The sequence below is a fragment of the Diuraphis noxia genome, unplaced genomic scaffold (assembly GCF_037042655.1).
Source record: "Diuraphis noxia isolate RWA-SAM2 unplaced genomic scaffold, SU_Dnox_SAM2 contig0001, whole genome shotgun sequence".
Lineage (NCBI taxonomy): Eukaryota > Metazoa > Arthropoda > Insecta > Hemiptera > Aphididae > Diuraphis > Diuraphis noxia.
Genome location: NW_028301711.1, coordinates 64,102,245 through 64,115,793, shown reverse-complemented (window position 1 = coordinate 64,115,793; position 13,549 = coordinate 64,102,245). Strand labels below are relative to the sequence as shown.

General features: G+C 31.6%; 1 protein-coding gene across 1 annotated transcript; it reads left to right on the top strand.

Moving 5' to 3' along the window:
* The first annotated feature begins 3,562 nt into the window (after positions 1–3,562).
* LOC149061263 (uncharacterized) lies at positions 3,563–6,029 on the top strand. Its single transcript, XM_089230902.1, has 3 exons — positions 3,563–4,636; positions 5,200–5,271; positions 5,883–6,029. Exons 1-3 carry the CDS (start codon positions 3,563–3,565, stop codon positions 6,027–6,029), a joined length of 1,293 nt encoding a protein of 430 aa, XP_089087028.1.
* The last annotated feature ends 7,520 nt before the right edge of the window (positions 6,030–13,549 follow it).

Here is a 13,549-nt window from a genome sequence, read left to right as displayed (position 1 = left end):
AGAATAATACGTTCTTCCCATTAAGTTGGCAACGCTATATAAACAGAGTTTGTCAACCTGTGTTAATTAATTATCGTTGTCAATATGTTTCTGTTAATAAAGCACGTGACAAGTTTCTTCAAGTTAAAATCTCAACAGGTTATGGGCCCAAACAAATGAAATATTAATATTATTACATTATTATTCTTAATTTCTGATAGGTGCCTAGAGTAATTTTATTAAAAGTAATTGAATATTATTTATGAAAAATGGATATGATTTAAATTAATTTACCTAGATAAATTTATCTAGATAAGTAAATATGTCACCTAAGATAACCAATAGATAAAAGGCTCAATAGTTATCTAGATGAGATAATAGATAAGTAATTTTTTATCTAGATAGATCTAGATTTTTGTGGTAAACTGAGTCCCGGGTCTGAAAAGTGTATAGGTAAACTGAGTCCGGGTTTGAAAAGGTAAACTGAGTCCCTGATTATAATTACATTTTCCTTTTCACTTGTACAGGCTTACACTGTCTGTGTTAACAGGCGTGGTTAAAAAGATGCTTTTTTGTTTTTAATATCTAAAATAATTCACAAAGTGTTATACATAAAAATCATAACTAATTATGTGTCTAATATACACATTCAAGTCAATTTTTTTTTTACTAATATATTGTTATTACATTGTTGTACATGGTAAACATTTATTTGATATGCTCCTAACGAATTAAAATCGTGAAATACTTTTATTTTCATATTTCAACATTTATTGTCTCAACAATTTTTTTCTACGTTTATTTTTTTCGTTTTAATGACCTCTTTGCTACGTATTTTTATATATGTATCTATTTGAATGTCTTTAAGTATATCAATGAATTATGAAACTGTAAATGTTTGGACGAAAACAATTAAACATTCCATTTAGTCTTGAATGAAATGATACGCAAACATTTGTTGTTCTATTTGTTGTTGTTGCCTTAAACTCAGGACTCATTCCAAACATTAGGAGGAAATAAACCAGAAGGATCAATATATGTTTCAAAAACGTAATCTAAAAACTCTGTACTTTATCTTCTGTAGGTTGAATTTCCAATCAGTACTTCGTTCGATCATAAAGTGAATCTAGTTGGTACTTTGGGGGGTCAAAAGTAAAATTCTTAATATTTTTCTTAATAATCGGGATAAACAAACTAAAAATTAAGGAGAAAACGGGAAATTTTACGCACACTCATTTTTCGACAAAATCGATTTTGGTTTTTGATGTAATTTTAAAACAAATGACCATTGATACATGAAATTTTCACCGAATGTTTATATAAGTATATTCTATTCGTCACTCAATTTTCAAAAATGTTTGACTTAAGTTGAACTATTTATAGGTATATGAAATTTTCAATCATTATTAGTTTTTTTTAAATTAATATCGATAAAAATTTATTTGTTGGGTAGAAAAGCTTGAAAATTTAATACAAGGCTCTTAACATATTGTTACAATAGCAGTTGAAAAATAAAATAAATTCATAGTCACAATTCTGTTTTATAAGCATTCAAAGTTTGAATTTTGACAAAATACGTAAAAATCACGAAAATTCACAAATTATTTTAAGCTAGAAATTCATAAAAAAATTTCTTTTTAAATCTAAAATTTGAAAACTTTTAATATAATATATCCTAGACAAATAAACCATCTCCACTCAGAATGGTTTTTCGTATACAATGATATAATATCATTGGATTCAAATTTAATTACATCCATTATAGTAATCTACTTATGACCTACTGTACAGCAGAGCAACATCCACGACTTACCCTCTTTTTTGTATTATAATACAGCTATTTTTAAAATAGTAGGTGTTTGCGTGTCTATAAATATATTAATCTAATTAATTGTTAATTTTATGTAATTAAATAAAATGAACTCAAAATTAAGACTATTTCAGTATGCCCCAATGCCCTGGTGGCCTAGTCCAACCCTGGCTGTTATATTATTTTGTTGAGATACTCTTTGTATTGTTCAGCCTATTCTTAGCTTTTAAGTATATATTAACTATGTCCATATCACAAGTTTTTTGCGACCAATCATTTTCTAAGCTCGAATATATCAAAAACAGGCTGCGACTATCATCTTCACACCTGGAACAACTTATGATCATATGCACAGAAAAAGATATATTAAACTAACTAGAAAACAACACAATTTATTGAAAAATTTTCATTTCAAAATATACTACTCAAGTTATTATTTATCTAATTATATATTATATTTATAATTTATGTTATAATAACAAAATAAATATTTATATTATATTATAAACTTCTTTATTTATATTATTCATTAAAAGTTTCATCCAAAATTTACTAATATTATACATGCCTACAAGTTATTTATTGATAAATGTATACATATTTAAAGAGTCAGTTACTTTTTTTTTCACCAGCACAACCAGTATAATACAAGTGAATATGTCAAGTTACCTTGTACAGCTATACATTTATAATTAGTGCAATAAGTACTACTATAATATAATTTAATATATTTATGGTATAAAAGTAGTATGGTAAAAAATATAATAATATCTCTTTAATACAGTGATATAATGAAATAACAAATGTAGTTGTAACTTGTAATAGTGCAGTATTAAATTCATATTATTCCTACCAAAAAATGGTGGGAGGATGCTGGGTTGATTTTCTCAAAGTTGAGTAAATTATTTTGTTAGATCATGAATATGATAGTGACGTGGGTCACTAAATTCTATTTTTACCGGGCCGGTCAGATCATGCCTCAGATCCGCTCATGTCAGCATCCGTGGGAATAGAAATGATATCGCATTGACTATGAGAAGTAGAGTAGTATTATATAAGAGACCCCGAACGGCCTGTATTCAGACGTGATTTTACCAAGAGCACTAGTGCACCTTCACGCTAGTTTGTTTTCTGATTAATTAATTTGGACTTGAATAATTCGTGCAGAATAAAATTTGGATTTAGAAAATAAACGAGTTAAATCGAATATTTTCTAGGCATTCAGAATATTATTTTCATTGATCGAATTATATAAGCCTCCTGTTTTGAATAAAATAATTTTACTTTGCGATTGTGTGAATGAATAAAAGTACATCTATTATAATTTAAACAACTGTTCAAATCACCTTATGGATGATGAATCCATCCTGACACCTGTAGACGACGAGATCACTGATATTATGTACAATTTTTGTATCAAAATATTTTTTTAATTTTAATGTATAGTTACATTGAAATTTATTTAATTAAAATAGCGGACACCGAAATGTAAAACATAATAGAAAATATTGAGGAGGTATAAAGGTACCTACCTATGTAAAATGCTTGATAAATATTAATTGGAATGTATTATACGCATCAGTGGACATATGTGGCCAAATAAATTATTAAAAAAATAGAAAAATTACATTAAGATAAGAACATTAAAATAATAATTTGTTATTATGGTTACTATGTCGCTTTATAATAATTAAAATTATTTTATTATTTTATTAATATACAAAACTAAATAATTATAACATTTTGAAAATCTTCTTTATTTAAAATTTAAAAATGAAATTGGACGAAGTTAATATAACGGAACTCAATCCCAGTAAATTATTAGAGTACTCAAAAAAATGTATTATTATGCTTAAACAAAAAGACAAAGAAATAATATTGTTACAAGTTGATAGAAATCAGGTAAATATAGCCATGAAAGTTGCACAGAAATCTGTGAATAAGCTTCAATTAGAGATAACTAAAATGGAAAAAAAAGCTATCGATGATGCAATTCTAATACAGGGTCTTGAAAAACAATTACGTATGCAACGTGAAGAGTTTACTTATCAAAATACTTACAATATAGACGTCAGACGTTTGGAATATGAATTAGCCACTAAAGCAACAGATTTAAAGTGGGAAAATCATAACAATGATTTATTTTTACTGAATCATTCGCTTCGAAATGATTTGAAAAAACAAAGAGCACAACACACAAATGAAAAAACAAATCTGGCAGTACGAAGCGTTAAACGTTTAAATGATAGGGCGAATGTGATAAAATGTTCTGCAGCCCATTATTTAGCAGAAATAGATGAAGAACAAAAATACGCGATTCGCTTTGTTCAAAAAAAACATATTCTAGAGTTAAGGTCAGTTAGGTCTTTACATAATGATAATACACGTATATTGATGGATACGTACAATAAAGAAATCGAAGAGTTAAAAGATGTATTTGAAGAAAAATTAGATCAATTTTTGGAATTGTCTGAATCATTGCAACATAAACTGGAGTATGTTGCTGAAGATAATCAGTTTTTACAAAAACGTAAGTCGAAAATTGAAAATAAAACAAAACTGCTTAATGACTCTTCTCAATCACTCTTAAAAAGAAACGAATATTTAGAAAGGGAAAATAAATGTTACAATAATTGTAAACGACAATTAAATAGTTTTAATAAAGAATTACAGAGTATCAAAGCGCAATTAAAACATACAACGAGTGAAAAAGATTTGTTAGAAGAAGAAAATCGTAAAATCAAACTTAATCTTGATAACTACTACGAGTACCATAACAAAACAATGAGAAACATGGAAAGGAGATTTCGTATGAAAATAATGTTGTTGTCAAAGAATGAGACCAAAGTATAGCATAATTAACCTCGAATACTGCGCGAAGTGTGTTATCACAGAATTATTGTAATCGTATAGGTAGTTAAATTTTCGCAACAGTAATTTTTATAATAACCCTAACATTTGAGATTGTTGTTATAAATATTTAGTAGGTATATTTTTAAAGCGAATTTTGATGTATTTTATACAATTTTATTATGTAATTATAAAAATGAGTGCAATAAACAAATTTAAAAAAAAAACATATATACTCTAAAACGTCAAGAGCCAGAACCGGAAACTAGTTTTTTATCTAGATTGATGAAGGTAAGTTTAACTAAGTTAATAATTATTATCTATTGGATACTTCTACCTAATAATGTAATCTAATATAATGGTAGAGCAAAAAAAATAACCACTGAAAAAATGATGAACTGCTTAGTTAGGTATTTTATATTATTAAAATATTTATTGAATAGTAAAATAGTTAATTGTTATTGATGTTTAATATTGTTTACTGCTTACTTTAAAAAAATACTGTTGGTGACAACGCAAAAAACTTTTTAAAAAAATCAAAAATTTTGGATTATTTTAAGAACAAAAGTAAAGAACGTAATGAAGCTGTAGTCCATTCAGATTTAGCTCATGAAAATGTTCATAATCCTCAGGTTAGTGAATTTAGAATTATCATTAGATATTACAATTTTGTTAGGTATACAATTCTGACAATTGGATATTATTATGTAATACATATATATTTTAATTTAAATTGTTTTAGGAGTATTTTTTAAATTTATATAATATTTTATTTATAGTGCTCAAGAAATAATGATGTAAGTAATTTAAGTATTGGCAATAATGAGTTAAACGTTCAAAAACTAAATGATACTTCAAGTGCAAAATACATTTCTTTACTTGTTAATAATATTGATTTAAGTTTAGATACAAGAAAACTTGAATTTATGAATAAAATTTAGGTAACTGGTTCTAAGTATAATTTTTCATTAAAATCTTTTGGAGTAAAAATCTTAAGTTTTAAACTAATTGGTGACAAAAATGGAAATGGCTTACTTACTCAAAAATTTTGAATGGAGCATTTTGCAATTTTTGTGTTATATTCTCTCAAAAAGAAGGAGGGATTGGAAAACAAAATTTAGGAATCTTATGCACCTAAGAATTTTCAAATTGGAAAAATGCTATTGAGAAGATCAAGAATCATGAAGAAACTTGTTGTCACAAAGCATGCATTAAAAATTATAAAATAATGTCCCAAAAATAGTATTTCCCAGTTAATACTCAGTTGGATAAAGTAACCGTTGCTGAAATGATTGATAATAGGAAATTAATAAGACTTGTTATTGAAAGTATACTTGTATGTGGACTACAAGGACTAGCATTAAGAGGGCATAAGGATTCTGGACCTTAGTCAATTGAAGAAGAACCTATTGAAAACGATGGTAATTTTAGGACTGTATTAAGATATAGACTAAAAATGGTATCGTTAAGTAATTCTGATATACAGCTTATAAGAGAACGTTGTAAACGCAATACACAATACTAAAGGCCAAAAATCCAAAATGAAATCATTTATATATGCAATAAATTAATACTCGAAAGGATAATAAAAATAATTAATATCTAAAGGTAACTTTGTTTCGATCAAACTCAATTTTGAAAATGTTTAACTATAGTAACTGGAATAGTAACAAATGTTTAATAAACTTTTGTTTTCTTTACTAATGAAATAATAATTTGATATCTTCACATAATTTTAAATCTTTTTTATAAATATTACCAAAAAGCACCCCCCCCCCCCCCCAAATTGTGACTATAATCTTACATGTGGAACAACCCATTGACAGCTTTAAAAGTCTGATTTTTTGTTCTTCCACATATTATACAGCTTGGCATAATAATAGTAGTTAAATAAACGTAGAATAATAATTGAGATTAATAAACTGCTTCATTAATAGTAACAGTTAATAGTTTAATTAAGTAATTACTAACTAACTATCAAACTATCAAGTATCAATTATTACACATTAATATTATATATAAATATAATTGAATAATGATCAAAAACAAAACAAAATATATATAATAACAAACAATAAACAATATATAATATAGGATGCAACCTATATACAGTAAATTAAATTGAAATGTCTTATGAACCGCGGCTGTTTTGTACACAACTTTACAATAATGTCCAAATGATTAAGTGGTAACACTGTGTTTATAGACCTTTCTCGGCTTCAATATTGTATACAGGCGTAATACGTATTGGCCTCTCTATATTACTCTATGGTACTCCCTATATTAGCAACCAAAAAAAAAAAGGTCAGATCGCAACAGCTGGCATCCCCTCCACTGTACGGCAAGAAACAGTCTCAATAATAGTATGCGGCTTCTATAATAATAGTACGTATAGTAGGTATGGGAGTATGGACTATACATGGTAAACTGTATAATTACTTTTATTTACTTAAATTAATAAATGTCAAATGTTATTTACAAATTGCAAACATGTCTGGTTTTAAACATTATACAGTAAGTATTGAAATTACATATTATTAAATAAAATAATGTTTATTAATTTTTGTCTAACAGACAAAAGTAAAGACATTCAACAATTAGGATGACTTTTACGGTAAAAATTACAGGCGCGGATTCAGGGGGAGGGAAGGCTATGGGTACTCGGGCACCCCCTGTCGTTCGTTAAGCCACTAACAAAATACATTTACACATTTAAAATTACATAATGTCATTACTCATTTGTGTTATTTTTAAAAATAAGAATTATATTATCGGTGTTTTCTGCCGCTGTCGTCTCAATGTCTCATACCACGATAACAACAGCTATTCTTATTTGTTAGTTTCTAATGTTTCTATCGTCGTATCTCGTATAATACCCATACATTGTAATGACGACGTGCGACAGCAGAAAGCACAGATAATTATTATTATTAGATCGCTATAATTATTATTATTCGGCATTCGCTATCAATAATATTGCCATATCATTATTTTGTTTATGAGTCTCAGTTAGTTGGCTCGTGACTGCCTGTCAAATATAATATTATATGATATTTAGTAAAACACAGTTTTTATTATACCCTGCTTTAAATATATAATAATTATTTTACTATGTCGGATTCTAGAAATGACTGTGAATCTCTTAGTAAACGTGATCGTTCTGTCAGTGCTCAGAGAACATTAATGTTTTTTTTGCAAAGAAAATTCGTCCAGATGAAGTGCAAGATCGATCTAAAGTAAATAATGCAGAAAATGAAAGTACTAATAATGTTATTTCTGCACCTGAACATGATAGTAGTTCTAAAGATTTACAAACCGATGTTGACAATCATGTACAAAAAAATATTTTTGTTGAATTAGATATTGGTAACTTTATTGACAGTCAAAGTTTAAAATTAAGCAATGATAAAAAATATCTTGCATTGACAAAAATATGGAGACCGGATATTTTATATAATTTTCCCAAAGATAAAGATTCAAGAAAATTTCAATTAAAATGGCTTAACGATTTTCCGTGGTTATCTTATAGTCAAAAACACGAAGGAGTTTATTGTAGAACATGTGTGTTATTTTCTCGTGATGTAGTAGGAAAAAGTAAAGAAAATGCGGGTCAATTATGCACTAAGCCATTAAATAAGTACAAAAAAGCTCTCGAACTGTTTAAAAAACATTCAAATAACGATTATCATAAATTTTCAATTATCAAAGCGGATGATTTTAAAAATGTTGTAGAATTTACTGAGAAGTCTGTAGCTGTTAAATTTAATTTAAATATTCAAAAGTAAATTGAAGAAAATCGAAAAAACTTATCCCGATCATCAATACAATTTTTCTTTGTAGTCGTCAAAACTTCCTTTACGTCGTCATCGTGATGATGGAGATTTGTTTCAAAATAGTGTAAATAATGAAGGAAATTTTAGAGAGCTTTTTAAATTTCGTATAGATTCAGGTGATGATGTTTTGAAAAACCATCTTCAAAATTGTTCGAAAAATGCTAGTTATATTACTAAAACTACACAAAACGATTTGATCTATTGCTGTAATTCTTGGTAAAATTGTAAATGCTATTAAAGAATCAAAATATTTCTCAATACTTGTTGATGAAACAACCGATATTACCCAAGCAGCAAAGAAATGTTTTAGAAATATATTTAAAACATTACAATATTGCTATTGTAATTAATTGCAATAATAATATTTTTTAAATGTTTAAAAACATTATTTTTGAAATATTTTTGTAGCAATATTTTTATAACTACAATTAAATGTAGTTAGTGATACATTTTTATAAGACACATTTAAAAAACATTTATTTGTAAAATGCTTTAATAATATAGTTTTATAAAATCATTATAAATTATAATTATCATTTAATAATACGACTACATTGATATATGCATTAGCATCATATTATTTATTTATTTATTTATTTATTTATACGGACCAAGTCCAATTTACAATATATAATAACAATACCAATAATAGTATATATAATAACATTTGATAATTAACACATCTACTCGTATACTATACAGTAATAAAAAAGTAACTTATTGTTAACTAAGTTAAGTTACTTTTATTTTCTAATTAACTTGTAATTTTTGCAAGTTAAAAAAAATAGAGGTAACTATTAACTTTAAACTTAACTTACTTTTTTCTATATTAACTTGACTTAACAAGTTAAAAAAATAAATAGTTAACTTGCCCAGCCTTGCTATTTTATGATTTCAAGTGTATATTAATCTGAGAGTTTACAATGAGGCACCTAACAATATACTAGTTCTAAATATATCATTTTGGTAAATTTAATTTAATAATTATATTTTAATTAATAAATAACTCGTATAATAAGAGAAAACCGAGATACACAGATAGATAGATAAATAGTGATTAGTGTTATAGTAAGGAAATAAGAAATTAAGAATTACAATTTGTAAGTAAGCCATTAATCAATCATATTTTATTGGGATAGCTAGATTACTATCTATAGTCCGGCCGCGGCCGGCGTTATGGCCCAAACGTGACGTCACACACTACATGATGTTGGTGTCAAGATATTTACCGTATGCCACTTCTATAAGCTTATATGGTCGAAGATTATTATCATGCATTGACGGGGTATTATGTCTATGCTATAATATTGTGGCGTTAGTGAAGGTAAAACCGTCTGGCACTAACGACCAACTTTTACGGCTGTTATCAGAAGGAACAAGAGAATATAAAATAAATAAACAACAACGGACACGAGATGTGTTTAAAGGCGTTGTGTCGCCGATATATTTATATTGCGTGAGTAGGTTCGGCGTAGCGTGCGGTCGGTGAGCGTGCGCGTAAACCGTAGGAAAAAGACTGTGTCGAGAGCGTTTGTCCACGGCCGTCGAAACGCGCGCGAGCGGTGGGGCGCGGTACGCGCGAAATAATTGCACGGGTGAAAACATGATACAATAAAAATGGGTACGGTATAAATGGTACACGTTTACAATAAATACAATAAATACAAATATAAATACAATATAAATACAAACAGTACGGTGGAACCGTGACCGCGGTCAACGCGCGACGGGCGCGCTATGCTGGTGATAGCACCGTATCACCACATTACTCCCCCTCGGCGAAAAGAAAAACAACCGAGCGTTGTTTTTTATACGGAATTACGCGCGTAGGAATGGTCGGCGATCGGGTCCTCGCGTAGGACGAATGCTGGTTTGAGACGGTCGATGGAAATCCAGGTCGTTGATTCCCCGCGTTGTACCTTGCATATTTTTTCGCGGCGTTCCAAAACTGCGAACGGTCCCTCGTAACGTGGCTGGAGCGGCGGCTTGACAGCGTCGATCCTGATGAAGACGTGGCTCGTACGGTTGAGGTCATCAGGCAAAGGTGATGCGCCGAGTGTTGTGGTTCGTACCGGGCGTGAAACGCAGTTGACTCATCGATTGACGCAGGGCGGCTACCAGCTCAGGCGGTTGTCGCTCGGGTGACGCGTGATGAAAGTACTCGCCAGGTAGTCGTAGCGTGGTGCCGTATACCAACTCGGCCGGAGTGTGATCCGCGCCTGTTTTGACTGTGCTGCGTAACGCGAGTAACACGATCGGTAGCTTGACCGACCACTGCGGCGTTTCGTGCGCGGTAAGCGCGGATTTAAGCGTGCGATGGAAACGCTCGACCATGCCATTGGACTGCGGGTGATACGGCGACGTCCGTATGTGTTGAATGCCGAAAGTGATCAAAAGGGATGTGAACAAGTCCGATTCGAACTGCCTGCCTTGATCAGTGGTGATAACGACGGGAACGCCAAAACGCGCTATCCAGTTCGTGACGAGTAGACGCGCGACGGCGTGCGCGGAAATGTTGTCGATCGGCCAAGCTTCGGGCCATCGTGTGAATCGGTCGACGACGGTCAGTAGCTACTTAAAACCGTTGGACGGCGGGAGGGGCCCGACTAAATCGACGTGTACATGACCGAAACGTCGTTCGGGCGGCGCGAAAGGCGTGACAGTAGACGAAATATGTTTGTTTACCTTTGCACGTTGACATGGTTCACAACAACGAGTCCACTGCGTGATCTGACGGTTCATGTCCGGCCAGCAGTGACGTGACTTGATGAGTCGTAACGTTGCGCGACATCCGCCGTGCGCTTGTCCGTGTATGGCGCTGAAAACGAGTCGACGATGTTTGTCCGGCACGTATAAACGCGCGTTGCCCGTAGAGTAGTCGGAATAAAGCACTCCGTCGCGAGTATCTCGTGCCTGCAACCGGAGCGAGGTCGTTGAACTGTCCGTGATCAGGTGTTGCAGTTGCGGGTCGTCGGCCTGATCACGTGACCACTGCTGTAACGACGGCAATTCGGTCGTTTCGGCGATCTCGGGCCTCGACAGCGCGTCGGGGACGACGTTTTCGTCGCCATGTACATGTTCGACGGCGTTCAGGAATTTCGAAAGAAATGAAATTTGACGTACCTGTCGATCAATAATTTTTTCAGTCTTGAGCGTGAACATGTACGTGAGCGGCTTGTGATCCGTCGTACTTCGTCCCTCGATTGTGTGCATGAATTGCCGTGTGGCCAGATACGCGGCGAGTAATTCTCTGTCATATGTGCTGTATCTACGTTCGGCGGGAGACAATTTTTTAGAGAAAAACCCGAGCGGATGCCACTGGTCGCCGGATTTTTGTTCGAGCACGGCTCCGGCGGCCGCGTTTGACGCGTCCGTGCTAAGACGTAGAGGCGCATTCGGAAGTAGATGCGCGAGCCGCGCGGTGTCTGCGAGCGCTTGTCGACATGTCTCAAAACAGGCGCGGGTCGCGACCGTCCACTGGAGTATTCCGTCGCGTTTTTTAATTTCGGCGGCGAGGTCGTACAGCGGTGCTTGGGCTTCGGCGGCGTTAGGAATGAAGCGATGATAGAAGTTCAATGACCCTAAGAACCGTCGAAGCTCCTTTTTCGTGTACGGTCTCGGCCACTCGTGTATAGCGGCAATGCGTTCCGCGTTGGGTCGGCACGAGTCCTTGTCGATGACGTGCCCGAGAAACAGCACACTATTCGTCGCGAAAACGCACTTTGCCGGATTGATTGCAATGCCGTACTTTTGCAGTCGATCGAACACGGTGCGCACGTGTTGGCAATGTTCGCGTGAAAAATGTAACATTTTAATAAACCATAAAAAAAAAACAATAAACAATTTAATTAAATTCAACAAATGCAGGAATCAACAACCAAATTCTAAAATGTATAATATTATAATACTATATTAAATATTTTTAAACACCTTATAAATATCATATCAGTCAATCAAATTATATAAAACCTTCAAATTTAAATTTTTTAAAACATAAAAAACAAAACAATAAGCAACTTAATTAAATTCAACAAATTATAGATAAAAACTCCAAATTTAAAATTAATCATTATTCAAGAACTTTATAACAGTCACACAAATCATATAAAACACTGTTTATACTTAAGAAATAATAATAATAATAGTAATAAACAAATAAGGTACTAAATAACTAAAATTATGTTTTTGGTTTTTTTGAAGAAATATTTGAAATTATAGTAGTTTTTCTTTTTTCTTCTGATCTCTGTAATTTCTTAATTTCATCTTATTTTTTATCTGCATATTTTTTGGCATTACTAGCAGTATCCAACATAAGTTGAGCCATACTTATCTTAACCATTTTTTTTCTATTGCACTCTTTAGCCTTTCACTTGCCTCATTATAGATTTTATCAGCAATCGTTCGTTTTTCTTTTTCTTCAATCTCTAATTTTTTTAATTTTTCTTCATCTTCATTTATATATTTCTTATCCAAATCAAGTTTTTGTCTTAGTTCCTCTTCATGTTTTTTTTGTGCTTTTTCTTCTTCTTCTTTTTTTAAATTTTGTTCTTTTTCTTTCTTAATGGTTTCAAAGTATGCTTGATATTTGCTATTGGCACAACGTGATAAAATTTTTAGTTCGATTGTAATAGGAACTAGAGAAGGATTATTTCCATACAGTTGAAGTGTCCGTTTAACTGTGATTGCTGCGTTTAGAGTTTTTTCAGACATGGAAATGCGATCACCTGTTAGTGCGCCCAGAATCTGAAAAGATCCTCTCAACAAAAGCATTCCCATGTGGCAAAGATAAAGCAGCTTTAACAACAATTGACACATTTGGGTATTTCATATTAAAAAATTGAGCCCAGTATTCATCAATACGTATACTTTCAGTATACACTATTTTATCATTTTCTGACTGTAGCATTAACCACTCATCATGGAAAAAATCTATATTTACATCGACCGGAAGGGATTTAGCAACAAAAATAATGTCAGCCACAGTAGTAGAATTTTTTCTAAATTCCGGATGTAAACATTTGAGACTCTTTAAAACCGGCTTAATTTTTAAAGAAGATTTGTGTAACAAATGTTTTGT